A 22,898-nucleotide genomic window follows, 5' to 3' on the forward strand; every position below is an offset into this window, starting at 1 on the left:
ACACCAGACACAGAGAGGAATTCACCTTTCAGCGGGACAATAACCTACAAGGCCAAATCTACATTGGAGTTGCTTACCAAGAAGACAGGGAATGTTCCTGAGTGGCCAAGTTACAGTTTTGAATTAAATCTGGGAGTGAATACTTAGCTAATCAAGGTATTCGGTTTTATTTTTCATTCATCTTTCAAAAATGTTGGAATCTTTCTTCCACTTTGACATTGTAGATCATTGACTAAAAATGACAATTCAATCCATTTTAATCATACTTTATTACAAAATTTGAAGAAATCCAAGGATGGTGAATAAGTCTTAATGAAAAGTCCCATTATATGTTATTAAACATAAACAAGTTTTAAATACACCATTACAACAAAAAATCTGCATGAACTTGATACTGCATTCATTTTCTCAAGTGTTTTGGGAAAAAAATTAAATAGTTGAATGGAAATAATTAAATAGGCATTTATGAACATTATATATCCTCCACAGTAGAAACACAATTATATAACAGACCTTTTAGGCTTATATATGCCTTATATATCACACAATGTCTGTATGCAATATTCTACCCAGGAATATTCAACACTGAAATCTGTTACTCTTGTTATTCCAAATTCATCTGTGGATCTTTTCTGATGGCAACAATGAAAATTAATCTTTGTCTATAATGCAGGGTTTGATCTAAACGTCAGAAGCAATCGAATGGAATGTTTACTTTCTATGTTAGAGTTGAATGGTGTTTTTGCTGGTGTGTCCTGAGGTAGCTCCTCTCTGAGAACCTTTTCCCACAGTGTGTACAGGCGAATGGCCTTTCTCCAGTGTGGACCTTCAGATGCATCTTCAGCTGGTCCTGGCGGGAGAACCTCTTCTCACACTGGGGGCAGCTGTAGGGTTTCTCCCCAGTGTGGACCCTCTGGTGCCTCTTCAGGTGGTGCTGGTGGGAGAACCTCTTCTCACACTGGGTACAGCTGAAGGATTTCTCCCCTGTGTGGACCCTCTGGTGACTCTCCACCTTCTGGAGGCAGCTAAAGCCTTTGTGACAGAACTTGCAGAGGAACCGTTTCTCTTTTGTATTGCCTGATGTTGCTCCCCCTCTCTGAGCCTGGGCTCTAGCCCTGTCATTTGAGTTCAATACCTGATCAAAAAGAATGCGGCCGTGTGAATCAGAAGGCCCCATTGACGTGGACTCTGGATCGCGATCCCTGAACGCGTGTAAAGGGGAGTGGGTTGCGACATTTGGATTTCTCTCTAAGCTTTCCCTGTAGTCTAAGTAGTCACTGGTGTTGCCCTGCGAGTGTCCTATGTGAGTTTCGTTTGCATTCCATGTCAGAGGAGTGTCGTCCTCCACTTTCACAATCATGTCATCTAAGACTATAACCTCCCCTTTCTTATTTAGGCACCGTTCAGAGTATACACTACTACTGTACCGGTTCCAGTCCCCTCTCATTGGATTAGTCTGTATATCTAAGTCCACAGATATATCACTAGGTATCATCTCGGTCTCTGTAGCGTATGAACAGGACGGATCATTGCCAGTCTGTAACGCGTCACCTGTGTCCTGATGTGATAGAACTGTCCTCGGGCTCGGGTTACCGTAAAGTAAATACTCTGAGCAAGGAGCAGGAGGACAGCCCAGTCGCCCCAGCCCCGTTAAAGTCTCGGTGTCTGTCTCTGACTTGAGTACGGCGGTCGGCGTTCCACTGACCTCCGTGCTGCTGAGTCGGGTCCTGGGTTGCACTGGGGCAGTGGTTGGGTCATCCATGGCTACAGGGGGCACTCCAGTCTGGATGTCTCTGCTGTGCTGTGGGTCCACCTCTCCTTCAGACCTCTCCAGCTTGACCTCAGGGCCATCAGCCTCTGCATCTGCAGACTGCAAAGGAGAGAGGGTTACTACCAGTACATGAGTAGAATTTGATAAATATGTTGTAAGTCTCACAAGCTCCCCATTGGCAGATAAATTAGGATGTACATGTAAGCAAGTGAATAGCTGAGGGAAGCCTTTGAAATAAATGGGCCACATCTGATTTACAAAGTAACTGTAATTTGTTATGCAACACTATTACACTAACCTCTATCATGATAATGTGCTGGGTTGAGGGTCCACTCCCCTCACCAATAGTGATTGGTTGGTCATCTCTCCATGTATTGTGTCCTGCTGGCTTCACAGAGATCCTGTGGCCTCCAGTGAGATGTCCTTCACCTGAGAGAGTGATTGAGGATAAAGAGGAGGTTATGTTTGCTACTGTCAATGCTCAACGCTATATTGTACACTATTGACAGTTTGGACACTGTCAACAATTGACAAGGATGTAACGTAACACTTCTTGATATACTATTTATTGATCTCTGTATTATGTTCCATGATTCACTTTGTTTTCATTGAGTAAATAATAGGAAATGCAGTTAATCAAGAATATGGTCAGAATATGATATTGTGTCTTAGCGAATGATATTTAAGGTATTTAAAGAGAATTATTGCATACTAGCCAAAAAACTGACCATGGCCCAATTAACACATCTGAACACATGTGCAGAGGAGAACGTGGTGACAGGCGCTGAGCTATATATTTTTCAGCTAAATGTACCTCTTGCCATTCCTCTGTATCGGTTCAGGATATTGACACTACTCGTAGTCGTACTACCTGGGACGACGCGACCTCGCGTCATTGTCCTCTCTGCGCGCTCCCGTGCCTCCTTCAGTTCCAGTAGCTGAAGTTTCCTCCGCAATGTCCTGTTTTCTTTCTGGCTTTGAGTTATTTCTAAACGAAACACTGCATAGTCGTCGTCTACGAGTTTACAAATGTCTGCCACGGCTGCATTCGCCAGGACCTCCATGATGGAGGCTATTTGAGTGTGAAAAACCATACAGTTAGCCATTATTAGCTAACGTTACAGCTAGCTAGCGTTACTTATATAAAACCTATAATTTATGTCCTGTTTCCAACGCGAATTAAACACTACCTGGGGTAAGTATGTGATGCTGTGCCGTTAAATGAGTCATATGTTGAGTTCTAGGGTGTTAATAAACGTCTAAATACAACAATAAAATGCTAACTTTGAAATGATTGTTCACTTCCGTTTACTTTTTTTTGTTTGGTTTTCCGGGAGACTACGTCTTCAGTAGGTTTAATTCCGGTTGGCATCCAATATTAACGTTACATTACCGCCATCAGCTGGACTGGAGTATAATTGGGAAAAGGAAAAACCCTGCCAACTAACCCAACATTCATTAAAAACTCACCCCCAATTCCGCTATGTTGATCCTATCAGATCATACACCATGCCAACAGCCTGGGAGGACAGAACACTACCATTCAACACACCATGTAACTCTTCCGTAGTCATTTCTCGTAATCCCAAGCACTTCTCTGCAGCTGCCACCACAACACCTATTTTCTGTGATTTCCATTCCATTCCGGCGGTACAGTTGATAACCATGGCAATGAACGCTAAAAAACAACCTTACTGAAGCATGTTTCGTTTGTAGGCCTATCACTCTACTGACAAAAGTCTACTACTCAACTGGAGCCTCTTAGGATCCTTGACCCATCTTCACTGCCTCCGCATACGACATCTTCTGACTAGATGCTTTGTTGCATATTGCTGCCCTTCACAGGTCTGTGTGAATCGCCATTTTGTTCACAGAAAAGGGGAGTAGGAAAAAAGAAATTGCATCTCCATCTAACCCTTCATATACACCACTATCCCCAACAAACCCACCACTCCTTCCCACTACTTTGGCCCTAACGAATATGGAAGACTTTCTCTCAAAATTCCCTGTAGTTATTCTGCGCCTAAAATCTGTGACACCCAAAAACGTCCCTGCTGCTGCTACTAAAAAATCTATATTCTGGGATTTCCATTCCATCCGTGCGGTACAATTTAATGACCATAGCAATAAACACCAAGAAGCCAACCTTACTAAAGCCTAAACTATTCAAGTCACTGCACTGGCCTACTACCTCTCAGGATCTCTCACCCATAGCGCTCCATCTTCTACTTTCCTCAACGCCTCAGCATATGACACTTTCCGCTCTGCTCTCACCCTGGCAACCTCACCCTGTCTCACTCGCACAGGACATTTCTGATCCCCAGCAACATGGCCACCCCCACAATTGACAAACAGCTTTTCACACCAAAACGACACACTCTTTTGTCCCACTGTAGGGGGTTTGGAACAAACGCTCTTACTGGATAACTTGCATATCCTAACATTACTTTATCAGGTAATAACTCTGTATCAAAACTCAAAAGTACCGACAGGGTCACTTCAGTCTTGCGTTCTCCACCGGGTCTGCGTCACACCAAACGGTTCCCCCTTTTACACTGAAGAGAGGATCTTATTGGTTGGGATCATAGCTCAAAGGGTGTGGTCGTTCCATTTTATTTCAATAACTTTTTGATTTGATGCCAACTTTCTACACATATTTGCACATTGTAGAAGTGGTCAAGAAAGTGACTTTTTGGGTCTGATTGCCAAAACATTTAGGAGATAGAGGTGCTTAAAGTTGATCAATTTTGCACCATTAGACATCCTGCGCACGGACGTCAGTTCAATGTCTAGTTTTGATTTACTACATTTGGTTGATTTGTCAATTAACCTGAATTAAATGTAAAATCAACAAAAAATGTAACTGGATTTAGGTTAAAAGTTATTCATTTGTATGACTTTTTAAAATAAATTATAAAATAGTTTGACAACCCTGCTTGTAAGCTCTTTTGAGCACCTCTAACTCCTATTGTTTTGGAATTCAGGTCCAAAAATGCACTTTCTGACCACTTCTACCATGGGCAGATATGTATAAAGGGGTGTGGTCAAAAGTAATTAAAATCAGATGGAACGACCCGAGAATGACTATTCCATCTACATTACCTCAGTGTGGTAAATATTAAACTCTCCTTGTTCTAGCCTAGGTTTACTGTTTCTCTAAAACATTTACTCAAGCCTGTTTCAAAGGACAAGTTAACAAAGGGTAATGAGGGGTATGTGGTTAATTACCCTCTTACCCCAAGACACATGTTAACTATAATATGTCAGATAAAGAATGGTTCACAGATATCCCGTGTAAAACTCAAACCACACTGCTTTCTCCCCATTGTGGACACTCCTATGTCTGGTAAGGTTACTCAGGAAAGAGAAACTCTTGTAACATACTTTGCACTTGAAAGGCCTCTCCTTGGTGTGAACGGTCTGGTGCTTGGCCACATTGTTTCCTGCTCTGTTCATCATGGATACTGTGGTGTTTGTATCATAGGAACAGGAGGGTCTGTCTCTATCAGCCCCAGGCCCTGTATCATCCCTGCACTGAGACTGTGAAGAGAAGGGGTCTGGGCTGCAGACTGGATCCCTGACTGGAGCCTCTGTCTCTCTGATGACCACCAGGACTGAGGTTGTTCAGTCCACCAGTCCACTGGTTGTGTTCTGTGTGGTGGTGGAGTCTCTGTCCCTCATGGTTCGTTCCTGGTTCTTATTTGGGAAGGACGAGCGACGGCTCCTGATCCGGGGCCAGGGTTTGTGACCAGCAATCTCAAAGGTTCTACTCTCTCCTCTCACCAGCAACAGAAATATCAGCAGGTCCTCATTAACAGAATCTATGGCAATCTTTGGTTGTTTATACTTTAATAGCTAAACACATTTGTTCATATATATTGTTCATTTATTATATCTGTGTCCATATTGTCCATGAGTTTCTAGTAGATAGACCATATGGTTCAAGAGAAAATAGTCAATTTAATGAAAAAGTTATCTAATCAACATTGGCATTATTTTCAATTAACTCTATTGACTGGGTTCACAACTGACACCAGTTTGACAACAAATGCACATTGACATTATAAAATAAATAAGCATGTAAAAAAATATATATTTCCTGCTGTAACCCTCATATTAAACACCAATGGTATTCACTAAGGCCCGATTCTGACCCGAGGTGAACCTGTGTAAATGGAATGTTATTCCCTTGTCATGCACTTTTCTCTCTATGCGTATCCTGATCTTGAATTTAAGCAAGAGAGTAGCATGCTATTCACCTGCTATTCGTTTAGGGTGTAGAACTAAGAAATGAAGGTGTGACCGGGGTGTGTTTACAGATAAGGTGTATTCTGACTTTGACTTAATTCCCCTCATAATTCCACCACCTTTACATGCGAGGACACCATGAATAAGGTCGCCGCAAACCTGCCAGTTCCAAGTGTAAAAAGCATCTACCTTTTACAATAGAATTAACAGCATTCTCCATGCACTGTAATTTCTAAATGGACAAGCGCTATTGATAAGAGCTCGGTAAATGAGTAATCCGTTTGGAGAAGGGGATTGTAAATACACATAGCAATTGTTTTAAATTCATTTTCCTAATGATCCCTGGAGATGAATGGAAAACCAGTCATATGGAAGCAAACTTAAATTGATATCAACATGACATTTATTGCTGCCCCTTTTCCACTGTGAAAAAGGCTACAAATAGCTGTGCTGTTATTCAGAATTTGAATTGTGTGCCCTCGTAATTTGATGCATATGCGCTTTAGAATGTTTGAATTATAGCCTATACCCGGGTATTTCTCAGTTTGATTTGACAATTTGTATCATTTTCAAAATGTGCCACTATCGGGAGTAAATCAGAAATACCCACATACATTTATAACGGTCACTTGTGTTAGTTTTCTTCCATTTGTAGCCTACATTTTGCATCATTCTATTCCCTTTACCGTTCTTTCCTCTGTCACAACCTTGTAAATTGTTCCTGGGGGTCGCTAGGATTAGTGGATCATATTAGGCTAACGCTGTGCAATAATTTGGGACATGTAGACTGTCTTAATCATTATGTAACTCAGACCACACTTAGCAGGTTAAACCTGGAGCCTGGCGCACCGTTCACGAAGACTGGAGCATTGTCATACAGTTCCATGATTAGTGAGAATTAGGGTTATTTTATAGGACTATTGTTCAACCCCTATTGCACACTCCCCCCCCCCCCCCCCCCCCCTTCCAATATTTCATGTTGAACTTGAATATGACCATTTTCAGGATGAATCAAAACACTATTTATTATTCATCAATATATTTAGTGTATAAAAGCTCTCCAAATAGTATTTTTTACATCTACCAGCTGTTGTTGAAATGGAGATGAATATGCATATATTTAGATATTTATTTCTTTGATCCTGATTTTCTGAATCCATTCTTACAATGTATTCTAGTCTGTCGACAAAATTAGAATTAAAGGTACACCGTATTTAAAGGGATGGCTTAAGATAAATGTTCTGAAAGCTTAATGTGTTTGCCAGCAAATTGGAGGGTTTTCAGCAGTTACATTTTTTTTTAAAGCAAAGCCGTTATGCACCTGCACAAGGTAAGTCTGAATACCAACTACTGAGACGTGCATGGGAAAGGCATGCGTAAGAAAGGCGTAATTTCCTGAGTCAGAATCAAGCCTTATGTTGGTTTTTATTTAGGATAATGTTTTACAGCTTTGTCATTCTATTTTAAAATAATCTTATCTAATTATTTCATATATTAGGGCACACAGGGGGCCAGAAATGATTACAGACACCTGTGATAATCTGAAGTACCCAAAAAGGCCACTAGATGTCTTATGATAGATTACATAAAATCCTAGAAAGACACCAAAATTCTGGTAGTTTACAGGTAAACCTCAAAGGTTTCCAGTTTACTCTTTTAATTCAAACAAAATGGTCATACACTGACTTTACAGTACAGTACTTTTATTGCACAAAACAATACATGTGAAGTTAAATAACTTTTCTCACTATGGTAACTTTTGACCTTTTCTGTAAATCAGGTACCCAAACTTTGATAAAAATACATTTTGGAATACTTTGGAAAAGGTTCAACATTACATTAATCACCTTCACTACTTCATGTCAAGTAAACATGACTTAAGGCACTAACATTTCATTATAAAACACCAGCATCAAACAATAGAAGGTTGTCACTTTTCATCAGTGAAGTACACCATCACACCAACCATCACCATTTCATCTACTCTGTCTCATCATACTCATTCTTTCAGTTCAACTCATCCAGTTCCCCACTAAATCCTAAACCAACAGATTGAACTACAAACAAGCTAACTAGTACTACATATCATACATGGACCCTGTGCATGTTCTACTGGTGTACACTAAAGTTTCAGAGCACCTACTCAGGGTTTTTCTTTATTTTTACTATTTTCTACATTGTAGAATAATAGTGAAGACATCAAAACTATGAAATAACACAAATGGAATCATGTAGTAACCAAACAAGTGTAGTCACCTGGAATGCATTTCAATTAACAGTGTGCCTTCTTAAAAGTTAATTTGTGGAATTTCTTTCCTTCTTAATGCGTTTGAGCCAATCAGTTGTGTTGTGACAAGGTAGGGGGGTATACAGAAGATAGACCTATTTGGTAAAGACCAAGTCCATATTATGGCACGAACAGCTCAAATAAGCAAAGAGAAACGACAGTCCATCATTTCTTTAAGACATGAAGGCCAGTCAATACAGAAGAGTTCAAGAACTTTGAAAGTTTCTCCAAGTGCAGTTGGAAAAACTATCAAGCACTATGATGAAACTGGCTCTCGTGAGAACCACCACAGGAATGGAAGACCCAGAGGTACCTCTTCTGCAGAGGACAAGTTCATTAGAGTTACCAGCCTCAGAAATTGCAGCCCAAATAAATGCTTCACAGAGTTCAAGTAACAGATACATCTCAACATCAACTGTTCAGAGGAGACTGTGTGAATCAGGTCTTCATGGTAAAATTGCTTCAAAGAAACAACTACTAAAGGACACCAATAATAAGAAGAGACTTGATTGGGTCAAGAAATACGAGCAATGGACATTAGACTGGTGGAAATGTGTCCTTTTGGTCTGGTCCAAATTGGAGGTTTTTGCTTCCAACCATCTCGGCATGTGTGGTTCCCGCCATGAAGTATGGAGGAGGAGGTACGATGGTGCTTTGCTGGTGACCATGTCTGTCATTTATTTAGAATTTATTTAGAATTCAAAGCACACATAACCAGCATGGCTGCCATCACCTCATATTTCAGCATGATAATGCACGGCCCCAAAAGGCAGGCAGGGATGTTCCTGTCCCATCGCTCATTAGTGACTCCTGTGGCTTCCTCCGACACATTGGTGCGGCTGGGTTAAGCGGGCATTGTCTCAAGAAGCAGTGCGGTTTGGCTGGGTTGTGTTTCGGAGGACGCACGACTCTCGACCTTCGCCTCTCCCGAGTCGGTCGCTACGTTGCAGCGATGGAACAGGACTGTCACTACCAACTGGTTACCACGAAATTGCACAATATGTAAACGAGCCGAATGTAGTTGACCAAAGCACCTTTCCTCTCAATCAGCTGGAGGTGTTTGCTGTTCGGTCTATGGTTTGGTTAGGGTCACCCATATTGTGCAAGTGTTTGTCACGTGTGAATTGCATCGGCATGGAAAATAAAAACCGATATACCTGAATGTCGAGTTGATAATACTTCCTTGTGGATATTTTGTATCAGATTACCTCTGACATATGGACAAAGTATGTTGAATTGTAGTTTGTTCAACATTCTGACTTGTGGAACTGTTCAGGAATGCTGAGCCTACATGTTAGAGATGAATGTGGAAGTATTTAACTCTCAGATTCTAAAAGAGGCTACCACACTGCCAACCTTATGCCTAACTCTAACCTTAAATCAAGACCAAAAAGTATATTGTTGTTTTCATTAACTTTCACGATATATCCAATCTTTACTTTGTGGCTGTGGAATATAGTGGAAAACCTTTCAAGCTCAGAGCAGCCCGTAATTTACCAAAAGACTAATGACTGTCTAGATCCCATTTTGTATTTTTGTATTTTTTATTAACTAAGCAAGTCAGTTAAGAACAAATTCTTATTTACAATGACAGCCAAGGAACAGTGGGTTAACTGCCTTGTTCAGGGGCAGAATGACATATTTTTACCTTGGCAGCTTTTACAGCTCTGCTGTAAAGCCTTTCTGTTACTGGCCCAACGCTCTAACCACTAGGCTACCTGCCGCCCCTCGGTGGCAAGGGCAGAAACCTATAGGTTAGAAGGAAGCCAAGGAGACGAAGGCCATTTTAATTCTAAATGATAAACAAGCAAATCAAAATCAACACTTCAAAAGGACAACATGAATTCTCATTTGACAGATTTGATCACCTAATTATAACTACATAGAGAACAGGTACCACCAGATGTCATGTTATCTAGAGCGTTGGTGACGGTCACTGTGCTGCTGGCATCAATTTAATATATATTTTTTGCCAACGTTTACTGACACCGGTCATTATATCGGAGTAGATAGCCAGAGTGAATTTATGTACGAACTGATACTGTTACACTTCAATGACAGCGTTTTTTTTTTTTACAACGCCAGCAAACCAAACAACACGTCTGTATCATGTGAGCGCACCCAGATGCTCAATTGAGGGAATTAGTAATCCCCAAAAAACTCTTACCTCAGGACACTTCACATGATAACTGGAATATTTCAGCTAAAGAATGGGTCCCAGATATTCTCTGTGTACATCTCAAGCCACACTGCTACGGTTTTCCCCCCATTGTGGACACTCCTATGTCTGATGAGGTTACTAAGGAAGGAAAAGCTCTTGTAACATAGTTTACACATGAAGGGCCTCTCCTTGGTGTGAACGGTCTGGAGCTGCTTCACATAGTTCACCTTAGCGAAACCCAACACTATGGAGCCATTGGAGTTTCTTATAAAAATAATAACACAAATGTGTTGATTCAAGAATGAAGTATAATGTTTTGGTTCGACTGAGAGAAGGGAAACTCAGTCCCTGCAATGATACTAAAATAACCAAGTCAGTCAGCACAGAGTCAATTTTGTATTTGTCATACAAAATGGTCATACACTCACATAATGTGAAGTACAGCACTTTTATTGCACAAAACGATAAATGTGACAAGTAGAATAACTTTTCTCACTATGGTAACACTTTACCTTTTCTGTAAATCCGGTACGCTCACTTTCATGAAATTAATTTTCGAATAATTTGGAAAAGGTTAAACCTTACATTACACACCCAACCTACATGTACAAATGACCTCAAACAACCTGTACTCCCGCACATTGACTCGGTACCGGTACCACCTGTATATAGCTTTGTTATTGTTATGTAATTGTGTTCGTTTTTATTTTATTTTTTGAGCAAATATTTTCTTAACTCTATTTCTTGAACTGCATTGTTGGTTATGTAAGCATTTCACGGTAAGGTGACACGGGGGATGTGACAAATAAAAATTGATGTGATATTTACTACTTCATGTCAAGAAAACATTAATTAAGGCACTATCATTATTTCACTATAAAACACCAGTATCAAACTAAAAGGACATAGTTGTCACTTTATCAGTGAAGCATTTTACAGACACAATCACACCAACCATCACCATATCTACTCTGCCTCATCATACTCATTCTTTCCTCAGTTCTTCTCATCCAGTTCCCTGAAGGCAGAACCTGTTAGGAGCAGGATGGAGCATCGCCAGCAGAGTCTGTGTCTGTTCTCTCCCGCCGCATACGGACACACCTCAAATCTACACCTGCACCTGTCTGGTAATCCAAGATGGTCGTCCAGTCTCCTCTGTTAGCCTCTAGCCAACCACCTGTAGGAAGAGGTTAGAAAATGGACTTTAAAAACACGGCAGAGAATTCTTCATGTGGATTTTTTTTTTTGTCAATTACCTGGTAAAATTCTAACATTATAATGTGTGTTTTTGTATGTAAAGATCAGCTGTATTGATAAAAAATGTTGAATGAAGAAAATTATGGAAAAAAAACAATAGCCAGGTGCATCACTATTCCCATTGAATATCTATTACTGCATGTAGGCTATATGTATTTCTCCCTTACCTTGCTCCCCCATCTTTAGTCCACTCAGCAGGTCAATGCTCTCTGGTCCATCATCTATTGTCTCCTCTTTGACCAGCAGCAGATCAGGCTTCCCATCCTCCATGTCTACTGACTGTTAGAGATACAGAGTGAGAGGATGTTGGATCAAGAAATCTGATATCATTTTTTTAAAATTGGTCATATACACATGGTTAGCAGATGTTATTGCGATTGTAGCGTAGCGAATGCTTGTGCTTCTAGTTCCGACAGTGCAGTAATATCTAACAAGTAATCTAACAATTCCTCAACAACTACCTAATACACACAAATCTAAAGGGATGGAATAAGAATATGTACACCTAAATATATGGAGCACCCTGCTATGGAGCATCTTCTGATTGGGCAATGAGGGATTGTGATGAGTATTATGCAAGCATGTTAGTTGATTTGATTAGTAAACACTCTTTAATACTTTGATGATTCAAAGGCATGGTCCCACACCTCTCCTCCTCTGAGATACTTTGTGGATACAGGCCCTGACCTAATACCATACAGACAGTAGTTCACAGTGGGCTCACCTCAGTGATATTGTGTGTGGTTCTGTGCTGCTCAACTGGTTCCTTTGTGGATTCAGGAGGTGTAGTCTGGTTGTCCTCAATGACCATGCTCCCCCAGGGTTCCCCAGACCCTCCTCACACCCCTCCTCTATTAGCAGCACCTCTGGACCCTCCCCCTCCTGGAAGAGAGAGGTGATACAGACATCCACTCCCTCAGGTACGTACACACAGATAATAAACACACTTTCAACATGGAGTGTTTACCCCTCCCCACTACATGAGTCCTGTACTGTAGTTACAGAATTACTTCCTTGTTGTTAAACCCATCATGGTGGACATAAATATGTTGTTGTGGGTAACAATAAGTCCACTATAATAAGTCAAAATGAATCAGCAGACAAACCTGACAAAAAACTATTTTGACGTGTACAGTAGGTGGTTGTTAGTGTAGGTATATTTAGTAAGTGTATAATGGTTATAAAGTGCTGTCAATGTATGCAGAATAGAGTGTGATGTTTACTGAAGGGAGTCTCAATAAAAGTCTTAGAATGAAAAGTCTCATTTTGTGTTTATTAACCCTTTTACGCGGCCTACAATGCCTTCTGAAAGTATTCATACCACTTGACTTTTTCCACATGTTGTTGTTGTGTTACAGCCTGAATGCAAAATGTATCAAATGTAGATGTTTAAGTCACTGGCCTACATACAAATACCCCATAATGTCAAAGTGGAATTATGGTTTTAGAAATTCTTAGAAATGTCTAAAAAACTCTAAGCTGAAATATCTCGAGTCAATAAGTATTCAACCACGTTGTTATGACAAGCCTAAATAAGTTCAGGAGTAAGAATTTGCTGAACAAGTCTCATAAGTTGCATGTGTAATAATATCAACATGATTTGAATGACTACCTCATCTCAGTACCCTACAGGTTTTCCAATGCCTCGCAAAGAAGGGCACCTATTGGTCGATGGGTAAAAAAAAAGACATTTAATATCCCTTTGAACATGGTGAATTTATTCAATTACACTTTGGATGGTGTATAAATACACCCAGTCACTACAAAGATACAGGCGTCCTTGTGATAGGAGAATACTGAGGATGGATGAACAACATTGTTGTTACTCCACAGTACTAACCTATTTGACAGAGTGAAAAGAAGGAAGCCTGTAAAGAATAAAACATTTTTCCTAAACATGCATCCTGTTTGCAACAAGGCACTAAAGTAATACTGCAAAAAATTGTGGCAAAGCAATTGGCTTTTTGTCCTGAATACAAAGTGTTATGTTTGGGGAAAATCCAATACAACACATTACTGAGTACCACTCTCTATATTTTCAAGCATAGTGGTGGCTGCATCATGTTATGGGCATCCTTGTCATCGCTAAGCACTGGGGAGTTTTTCAGGATAAAAAATAAACTAAGCTAAGCACTGGCAAGTGGCTGCTTTCCACCAGATACTGGGATATTAATTCACCTTTCAACAGGACAACAACCTAAAGCATATTGGCAAATCTACACTGGAGTTCCTTACCAAAAAGACAGTGAATGTTCCTGAGTGCCAGAGTTACAGTTGACTCAAATCTAAAAATCTATGACAAGACCTGAAAATGCTCGTCTAGCAATGATCAACAACCAATTTGACAGAGCTTCAAAAATCTTGAAAATAATAAATGTGCAAACTTACACAGAAAGACTCAACGCTGTAATCGCTGCTTGCTTCTACAAAGTATTGACTCAGGTTTGTGAATACTTATGTAATGTAGATATGTCTGTATTTCATTTTTAATACATTTGCTAACATTTCGGAAAACATGTTTTCACTTTGTCAATGTATTGTCAATACACTTTGAGTGTATTGTGTGTAGATGGGTGAGGTAAAAATAATATTTTTTTAATCCATTTTGAATTCTGGCTGTAACACAAAATGTGGAATAAGTCAAGGGGTATGAATACTTTCTGAAGGCACTGTATAAGGATGTGGATACATTTAAATGTTTCTTACAGAAGAAATATGAAATGCACAGTAGAAAATGAAAGGGAACAGTTTTGAGATCATGATAACTGTTGCGTCCAAAGTAGAGGACACAACAGTTCACCTAACACAATACCGAATCACATTACACTGTTCATTTGATGTGCATTTTATATTTACTATACTTTTTTTTACCGCATTTGTTAATAATGAAAATCAGAAAATACTCTTGATACATTCAGTAAGATGACAAGAATATTCCTGGAAAATGTTGGGTAGGAGCAACAAAAAATGACAAGGGGTTTGAGTGAGGACTAACTGGCAACACACCTCTCCAAAGTGTACACAGTTCCAACATAATTTCAATGCACTTTTATGACTCAAAGAAGAGTCTTAAAAAAAAAAGCACCTTGTAGTTGCTCTCCTAGCTGTGCCGTTGAGGAACTGCAGCAAGCACACTTGTAGTCGTTTTGTTTGGAACACAACCCTGCAGCCTCGTCATCACACAAATGCTGTTATCGCAAACCAAAACCGGACCATTTTAAAATGGCAATCTGGGTCAGGTGCAGATCTATTGCCAACATGATTAGCGAAGTTATAAAATACGATATTACAGTGTTTGGCTTTCACAAGACATTTCAGAGAAACAGATTGTAATTTTGGTGAGCATAGAAAGTCATGAGTGCATTCAGGTGTGTGTTCTGTGGCGAATAGCTATACGCTCATTCTGTTCAGAACAGGTTATGACGCCACATCTTGTAACTGTACATCAAACATAGTGATCAGAAACATTGACGCTGTACACTGAGTGTACAAAACCTTAGGAACACCTTCCTTACTATTGAGTTGCACCCCCCTAGTGCCCTCAGAACAGCCTCAATTCGTCGGGAGGGCATGGACTCTACAAGGTGTCGAAAGCATTCCATAGGGATGCTGGCCCATATTGAGTCCAATGCTTCCCACAGCTGTGTCAAGTTGGCTGGATCTCCTTTGTGCGGTGGACCATTCTTGATACACAAGGGAAACTGTTGAGTGTGAAAAACCCAGTAGCGTTGCAGTTCTTGACACACTCAAACTGGTGCACCTGGCACATACCATACACCGATCAAAGGCACTTCAATATTTTGTCTTGCTTATTCACCTTCTGAATGACACACATACATAATCCATGTCTCAAGGCTTAAAAATATTTTATAAACTGTCTCCTTCCATTCATCTACACTGATTGAAGTGGATTTAACAAGTGACATCAATATGGGATCATAGCTTACACATGGATTCACCTGGTCAGTCTGTCATGGAAAGAGTGTTCCTAATGTTTTGTACACTCAGTGTACAGTCGTGGGTCAAACGTTTTGAGAATGACACAAATATTAATATCCACAAAGTTTGCTGCTTCAGTGTCAGATATTTTTGTCAGATGTTACTATAGAATACTGAAGTAAAATTTCAAGCATTTCATAAGTGTTAAAGGCTTTTATTGACAATTACATGAAGTTGATGCAAAGAGTCAATATTTGCAGTTGACCCTTCTTTTTCAAGACCTCTGCAATCCACCCTGGCATGCTGTCAATTAACTTCTGGGCGACATCCTGACTGATGGCAGCCCATTCTTGCATAATTAATGAATGGAGTCTGTCAGAATTTGTGGGTTTTTGTTTGTCCACCCGCCTCTTGAGGAATGACCACAAGTTCTCAATTGGATTAAGGTCTGGGGAGTTTCCTGGCCATGGACCCAAAATATCGATGTTTTGTTCCCCGAGCCACTTAGGTATCACTTTTGCGTTATGGCAAGGTGCCATGCTGGAAAAGGCATTGTTTGTCACCAAACTGTTGGTTGGGATAAGTTGCTCGCGGGGATGTGTTGGTACCATTCTTTATTCATGGCTTAGACACAATTGTGAGTGAGCCCACTCCCTTGGCTGAGAAGCAACCCCACACATGAATGGTCTCAGGATACTTTACTGTTCGCATGACACAGGACTGATGGTAGCGCTCACCTTGTCTTCTCCGGACTAGCTTTTCTCCGTATTCCCCAAACAATCGGAAAGGGGATTCATCAAAGAAAATGATTTTACCCCAGTACTCAGCAGTGGCTTCTTTGCTACCCTTCTTGATACCAGGCCATCCTCCAAAAGTCTTCGCCTCACTGTGCGTGCAGATGCACTCACACCTGCCTGCTGCCATTCCTGAGCAAGCTCTGTACTGGTGGTGCCCCGATCCCGCAGCTGAATCAACTTGAGACGGTCCTGGCGCTTGCTGGACTTTCTTGGGCGCCCTGAAGCCTTCTTCACAACAATTGAACCTCTCCCCTTGAAGTTCTTGATGATCCGATAAATGGTTGATTTAGGTGCAATCTTACTGGCAGCAATATCCTTGCCTGTGAAGCCCTTTTTTGTGCAAAGCAATGATGACGGCACGTGTTTCCTTGCAGATAACCATGGTTGACAGAGGAACAATGATTCCAAGCACCACCCTCCTTTTGAAGCTTCCAGTCTGTTATTCAAACTCAATCAGCATGACCGAGTGATCTCCAGCCTTGTCCTCGTCAACACTCACACCTGTGTTAACGAGAGAATCACTGACATGATGTCAGCTGGTCCTTTTGTGGCAGGGCTGAAATGCAGTGGAAATGTTTTTGGGGGATTCAGTTCATTTGCATGGCAAAGAGAGACTTTGCAATTAATTGCAATTCATCTGATCACTCGTCATAACATTTTGGAGTATATGCAAATTGCCATCATACAAACTGAGGCAGCAGACTTTGTGAAAATTTATATTTGTGTCATTCTCAAAGCTTTTTTGCCACGACTGTGGCAACCCGTATCAACCCGTATACAGATACGAGTCTAAAGGGCTACACAAACAAGTGTTAAATACACCATATGAAAACCACACATACACGTATCAACAATAAATACACATACATTTTCTCATTAGGAGTGTCTTGGGGGCCTCCCGAGTGGCGCAGCGGTGTAAGTCTCTGCATCGCACTGTTAGCTGCGTTACTACAGATCCTGGTTCGATACCGGGCTGTGTCGCAGCCGGCCATGACCGGGAGACCCATGAGGCGATGCACAATTGGCCCAGCGTCGTCCGGGTTAGGGGAGAGTATGGCCGGACGGGAAGTCCTGGCGACTCCTGTGACGGCCCGGGCGCAGTGCACGCCAGGTGTTCGGTGTTTCCTCCAACGCATTGGTGCGGCTTGGCGGGGTTGTGTTTCGACCTTCGCCTCTTCCGAGTCCGTACGGGAGTTGCAGCGATGAGACAAGACTGTAACTAACAATTGGATATGACGAAATTGGTGAAAAAAAGGGGGTAATTTTTTAAATTTTTTATTAACAAATAGAAAGTGTCTTGGGAAACAATTGAAGTAGATGAATGGAAGTAATAAAACATATAGCCTAAACAGTACAAACACATTATGTAACAGACTTTTTAGGCTTATAATATGCCTTATATATCACACAATGTCTGGATGCAATATTCTACCCAGGAATATTCAACACTGAAATCTGTTACTCTTGTTATTCCAAATGCATCTGTGGATCTGTTCTGTTTACAACAATGAAAATTCACCTTTGTCTTTAATGCAGGATTTGATCTAAATATCAGAAGCAACAGTATCAAGTAGAAATGGTTACGTTCTTGGTCAGTTATAGAGTGGAATGGTTATTCTGCTGACGCACCCTGAGGTAGCTACGCAAACGGCCTTTCTTCCATGTGGATCTTCAGGTGCATCTTCAGCTGGTCCTGGCGGGAGAACCTCTTCTCACACTGGGGGCACCTGAAGGGTTTCTCCCCCGTGTGGACCCTCTGGTGCCTCTTCAGGTCACCGGCCTGGGCGAAGCGCATGTGACACTGGGTACATTTGAAGGGTTTCTCTCCTGTGTGGACCCTCTGGTGCCTCTTCAGGGTGCCAGCTTGGGCGAAGCGCATGTGACACTGGGTACAGATGAATGGTCTCTCCTCTGTGTGGACCATCTGGTGGATGTCCACCTTCTGGGTGCAGCTGAAGCCTTTGTTACAGAACTTGTACAGGAACCGTTTCTCTTTACTATTGCCTGACGTGGCTCCCACTCCCTGAGCCTGGGCTCTAGCCCTGTCGTTTGAGTTCAATACCTGATCGAAAAGGACACGGCTGTGCGAATCGGAAGGCCGCATCGACGTGGACACTGGGTCGCGACCGCTGAATGCGTGTAAAGGGGAGTGGGTAACGGCATTTGGATTTGTCTCCAAGCTTTCCCTGTTTTCTAAGAAATCTCTGCCCTGTGAGTGTCCGTCTCCTAGGTGACTATCTGCATTCCATGTGGGAGGGACATCGCCCTCCACTTTCACAGTCACTTTATCTACAACCAGACCCTCTACGCACCCTTCAGAGTATACACTACTACTGTACTGGTTCCAATCCCCTCTAGAGAGAACAGTCTGTGTCTCTAAACCCAAGGGAATATTGCCAGTGTCCAGCTCTGTAGTGTAAGAACAAGACGGATCATTGCCAGTCTCTAACACGTCACCTGAGTCCTGATGAGAATGAACCGTCCTCGGGCTTGGGTTACCGTAAAGTAAATACTCTGAACTGGGAGCAGGAGAACAGCCCAGTGGCCCCAGTCTCTCTGGGTCTGATCTGTGGTCAGATCCTGTGTGCAAAAGCCTTTGTGTTACAGTTAAAGTCTCTGTGTCGGTCTCTGACTTGAGGACGGAGTTCAGCGTTCCACTGACCTCCGTGCTGATGCGTCGCATCCTGGGCTGCGATGGGGTGGTGGAAGAGTCCTCCGTAGCCACAGGGGGAACCACTCCAGCCGCTGCTCCAGTCTGGATGTCTCTGTTGTGTTGTTTGTTTTCCTCTCCTTCAGACCTCTCCTGCTTAACCCCAGGACCTGCAGCCTCTGCATCTGCATACTGACACAAGAAGGCTGCATTTAGACAGCAGCCCAATTCAGATATTTTTTCTCACTAATTGGTCTTTTGACCAATCAGATCAGCTCTGAAAAAGATCTGATGTGAAAAGATGTGATGTGATTGGTCAAAAGACAACAACGACAACAATGTCGTAGGGACGTCTCACAAGCTACCCTATGTGGCATTCCATTTCATTTCAATCACTTTTTGACCGCACTCCTTTTGATTTGAATGAAACTTTCCATGGTAGAAGTGGTCAGAAAGTAACATTTTGGACCTGAGTGCCAAAACATTCAGGAGATGCCCAAAGTTGACCCATTTTGCTGGGTTTTATTTTAATGTTACCACCCACCAACATGGCATTGTTCATTAATCAGAAACAGCTGTAAAGTTATTCCCATTTGCGACTGAGATGAGCCAAACAGCCTTGTGTCTGTATTAAATATACATATAACTGAATAGTTTATAAATGGTATAATTGCGTGATATGATCGCATTATGCAAACCTGTCGCCCCAAAATCAATGGTTTTGACCATTCAAGTTTTGCTTCACTTCACACAACACTGCTTTGATTGGTGTAACGTTAGCTAGAAACCACAAGTGTCTATCCAGATAATGAAAAGGCACCCGTGAAAGTAAAATTCAAGGAACTTATAGTTACATGCAGGGCCTAAAATGAACACACCCCCCCACCTGCCAAATGCAGATAGAATTTGGCATTGGTGTGTAAAATGTCTATTTCACCAGCCACGTTGACGGGTGGTCAGGGCTCCACAGTGCGAGCTTTTCACTCGCTTTTGTGAATATAAATAGTCAAGTATGATCACATTTATAGTAAAATAAATGCTGCAGTAGCTATTTTAAAAGTACTTCCTCCGTTTTGTTTCATAGCTGGTAAATTAATCGCACAAAATCACAAATCCTATATAGCCTATTCCACCTCGCTCTGTGAAGAGCTGAGTGAAATATACATTTTTGGAAAATCTGCGAGCAGGCATAATAATTTCTGGGGGAAAAAAACTGGCCACATTTGATTTACAAAGGAACTAATTGTTAATGCAACACTATTACACTAACCTCTATAACGATAACATGCTGGGTTGAGGTTCCACTCCCCTCATCAACAGTGATTGGTTGGTCATCTCTCCATGTATTGTGTCCCACTGGCTTCACAAAGCCCCTGTGACCTCCAGTGAGATGTCCTTCACCTGAGAGAGTGATTGAGGGAAAAGAGGTGGTTAGGTTAGGTACTGTCAATGATCACTCGCTATATTGTACACTGTGGACACTGTCTAGAATTGGCAAGAATGTAAGGTAACACTTCTCATAACTTCCTGACATACTATGTATAGGTCAATTTATAGTTCAAATGTTCCATGCATCATATAGAAAATTCAGAATATTATATTGTGCCTTTGTGCAAGATATCTACGTAATCAGGTGAATTCTTGCATACTATCCAACTACTGACCGAGACCCAATTCTGGTTAACTATAATGTGGTTGACGCATCTAAAGCCACATGCGCCGAGGCGAACGGGGCCACAGCTCCCGCATCCTCGGCCTTCTGCAAAATGTACCTCTTGCCATTCCTCTGTATCGGTCGAGGATCTTGACACTACTGGGACGACTGGCGAGGACGCGCTCTGCGCGCTCCCGCGCCACCTTCAGTTCCAGTAGCTGTAGTTTCCTCCGCAATCCCCTGTTTTCTTTCTGGCTTTGAGACATTTCCAAACGGATCACTGCATAGTCGTCGTCTACGAGTTTACAGATCTCTGCCACGGCTGCATTTGCTAACACCTCCATGATGGAGGCTATTTGAGTGTGAAAAACCATACAGTTAGCCATTGTTAGCTAGCGTTACCTAGATAACATCTATTAACCAAGCCCTGTCTCCAACGGGAATTAAACACTACCTGAAGTAAGTATGTGATGCCGTGCAGTTAAAGTAGTAATATGCTGAGTTCCATGGTGTTAATAAACGTCTAAATAACAAATTAAAACGCTAAAGTGGAAATTGTTCTTGGTCACTGTTCACTTCCGTTTACACTGAAGAGAAAGGATCCTATTGGCCTGCGTCATAGCTCAAAGGGTGTGGTTGAATGAAAAGGGGTATGCGCGCTGTTCTTTTGAAGTACGGTACTGTTTTACTACGTTAACAACAAGTCCAGAGCTCTCTTTTCGGCTGGCGCAAACACAGTGTTTTGACCGGAACCGGCGCCTTCGCTTGACAACGCTTCGCTCTAAAATATTGGCTGCTTCGTGGGCATAGGCGTGAACCTATTAAATCCGTTAGTGAATACATACCGTTAGTGAAATATCACATCACTATGGAATTAACATGGTCCACACGCACCAACAGTCGTGAAGAAGACACGAGAACGCCTCTTCCCCCTCGGGGGCCTGAAAAGATTTGGTTCTACCGCTGCACCATTGGGAGTCCCCATTACATATGTCACTAGTATGAAATGTACCATTAATGCCCTTCATTTGGTTACATTCATTTCTGTTAATGCATGTATTAATTACAGTCAGTGGCGATTTTAGCATGTAAATCTTGGTGGGGCAAAAACATTATGTGGGCTGCATGCCAATAACGGTGCCCACAAACTGTTAGGGCCTACATAAAGCTGTCCCAACAGCAGAGTCCCAACATCAGTCCTGAACACCTTACCACTGCTACACCTGGCTATCAGCAGAGCCTTGTCTGGCAGCGAAACAGTTCATTCAGCCTCATTTACTGCCTTTAAGAAAAACATAGCTGACTTGCTTTAACAAATGTGGTTTCTCCTGACAATTGAGATGTACAAACTATGGCACAAGGGGACGACAAGCGGTATGAGGCAATCCGTAATTTAGATTAAGACATTAATGAGGGAGCTAAGACGGACCTAGTCAATATAACTATTTGTTCAGCACTTTTGAAATGTACAGCAACAGAATTCAGAACCTGGGTGGGCCGTTCTTACAGTGTTCTCCCTGTACACCTAGTAAGCTATTACAATATTCGATTATTACATTTCTCAAAAACAGGTTATAGGCTACATGTGCACCACCAAGTCAGAACAGTAGGCAAAATTAAGAGGTGAAAATAGACCAAATTATTAGGGTGAGGCACATAGGCTACTAACAGCTTACTACACAACATACACTATTACTTTCTTAGCTACAGTATAAATATCTCCCTGGCATATTACATCATTTATGCAGCAGCATACAATACATTTTTGGACTCACCTTGTGCTGTGCTCACTTGTCATCAAAGTCTGGCATTCTCTGGATTTGTGGTGCTTTCAATACAATTGGGAACTCAACAACAACAACATTTAAAGGTTGAATCATGCTGTCAGTGATCTTCAGGTCGTAGCTCTCTAGAAAGGCCCGAGTTACAGAATTTACAATTCCGAGTTGGATGACCGTTCAAAACGTATTTTCCTAGAACATCTACGAGAAATGTGGGGCTGAATGACGGGTCGCCACTGATTTAGTAATTTACGTTCTCGTTCTCGGAGTGGAAACATTGTTTGCAGAGTTCACAACCTGCTACACTTGTGAGAAACAAGATTTGTTTATGACATTTGTCTTTTGTTTGGGGT

General features: G+C 41.6%; 1 protein-coding gene across 1 annotated transcript; it reads right to left on the minus strand.

Moving 5' to 3' along the window:
* Positions 1-250: 250 nt before the first annotated feature.
* LOC115145742 (uncharacterized) lies at positions 251-21,366 on the minus strand. The gene is made up of 10 exons (XM_029687245.2): positions 20,883-21,366; positions 20,381-20,511; positions 18,104-19,302; positions 17,303-17,585; positions 11,892-12,003; positions 11,588-11,644; positions 10,563-10,711; positions 2,586-2,883; positions 2,070-2,200; positions 251-1,870 (listed from the first exon to the last, which is right to left on the minus strand). The coding sequence occupies exons 1-10, from the start codon at positions 21,148-21,150 to the stop codon at positions 719-721; spliced, it is 3,780 nt and encodes a 1,259-aa protein (XP_029543105.2). The 5' UTR covers positions 21,151-21,366; the 3' UTR covers positions 251-718.
* Between the last annotated feature and the right edge of the window lie 1,532 nt (positions 21,367-22,898).

This window comes from Oncorhynchus nerka, linkage group LG18 (genome assembly GCF_034236695.1).
Source record: "Oncorhynchus nerka isolate Pitt River linkage group LG18, Oner_Uvic_2.0, whole genome shotgun sequence".
In the NCBI taxonomy this organism is placed as follows: domain Eukaryota; kingdom Metazoa; phylum Chordata; class Actinopteri; order Salmoniformes; family Salmonidae; genus Oncorhynchus; species Oncorhynchus nerka.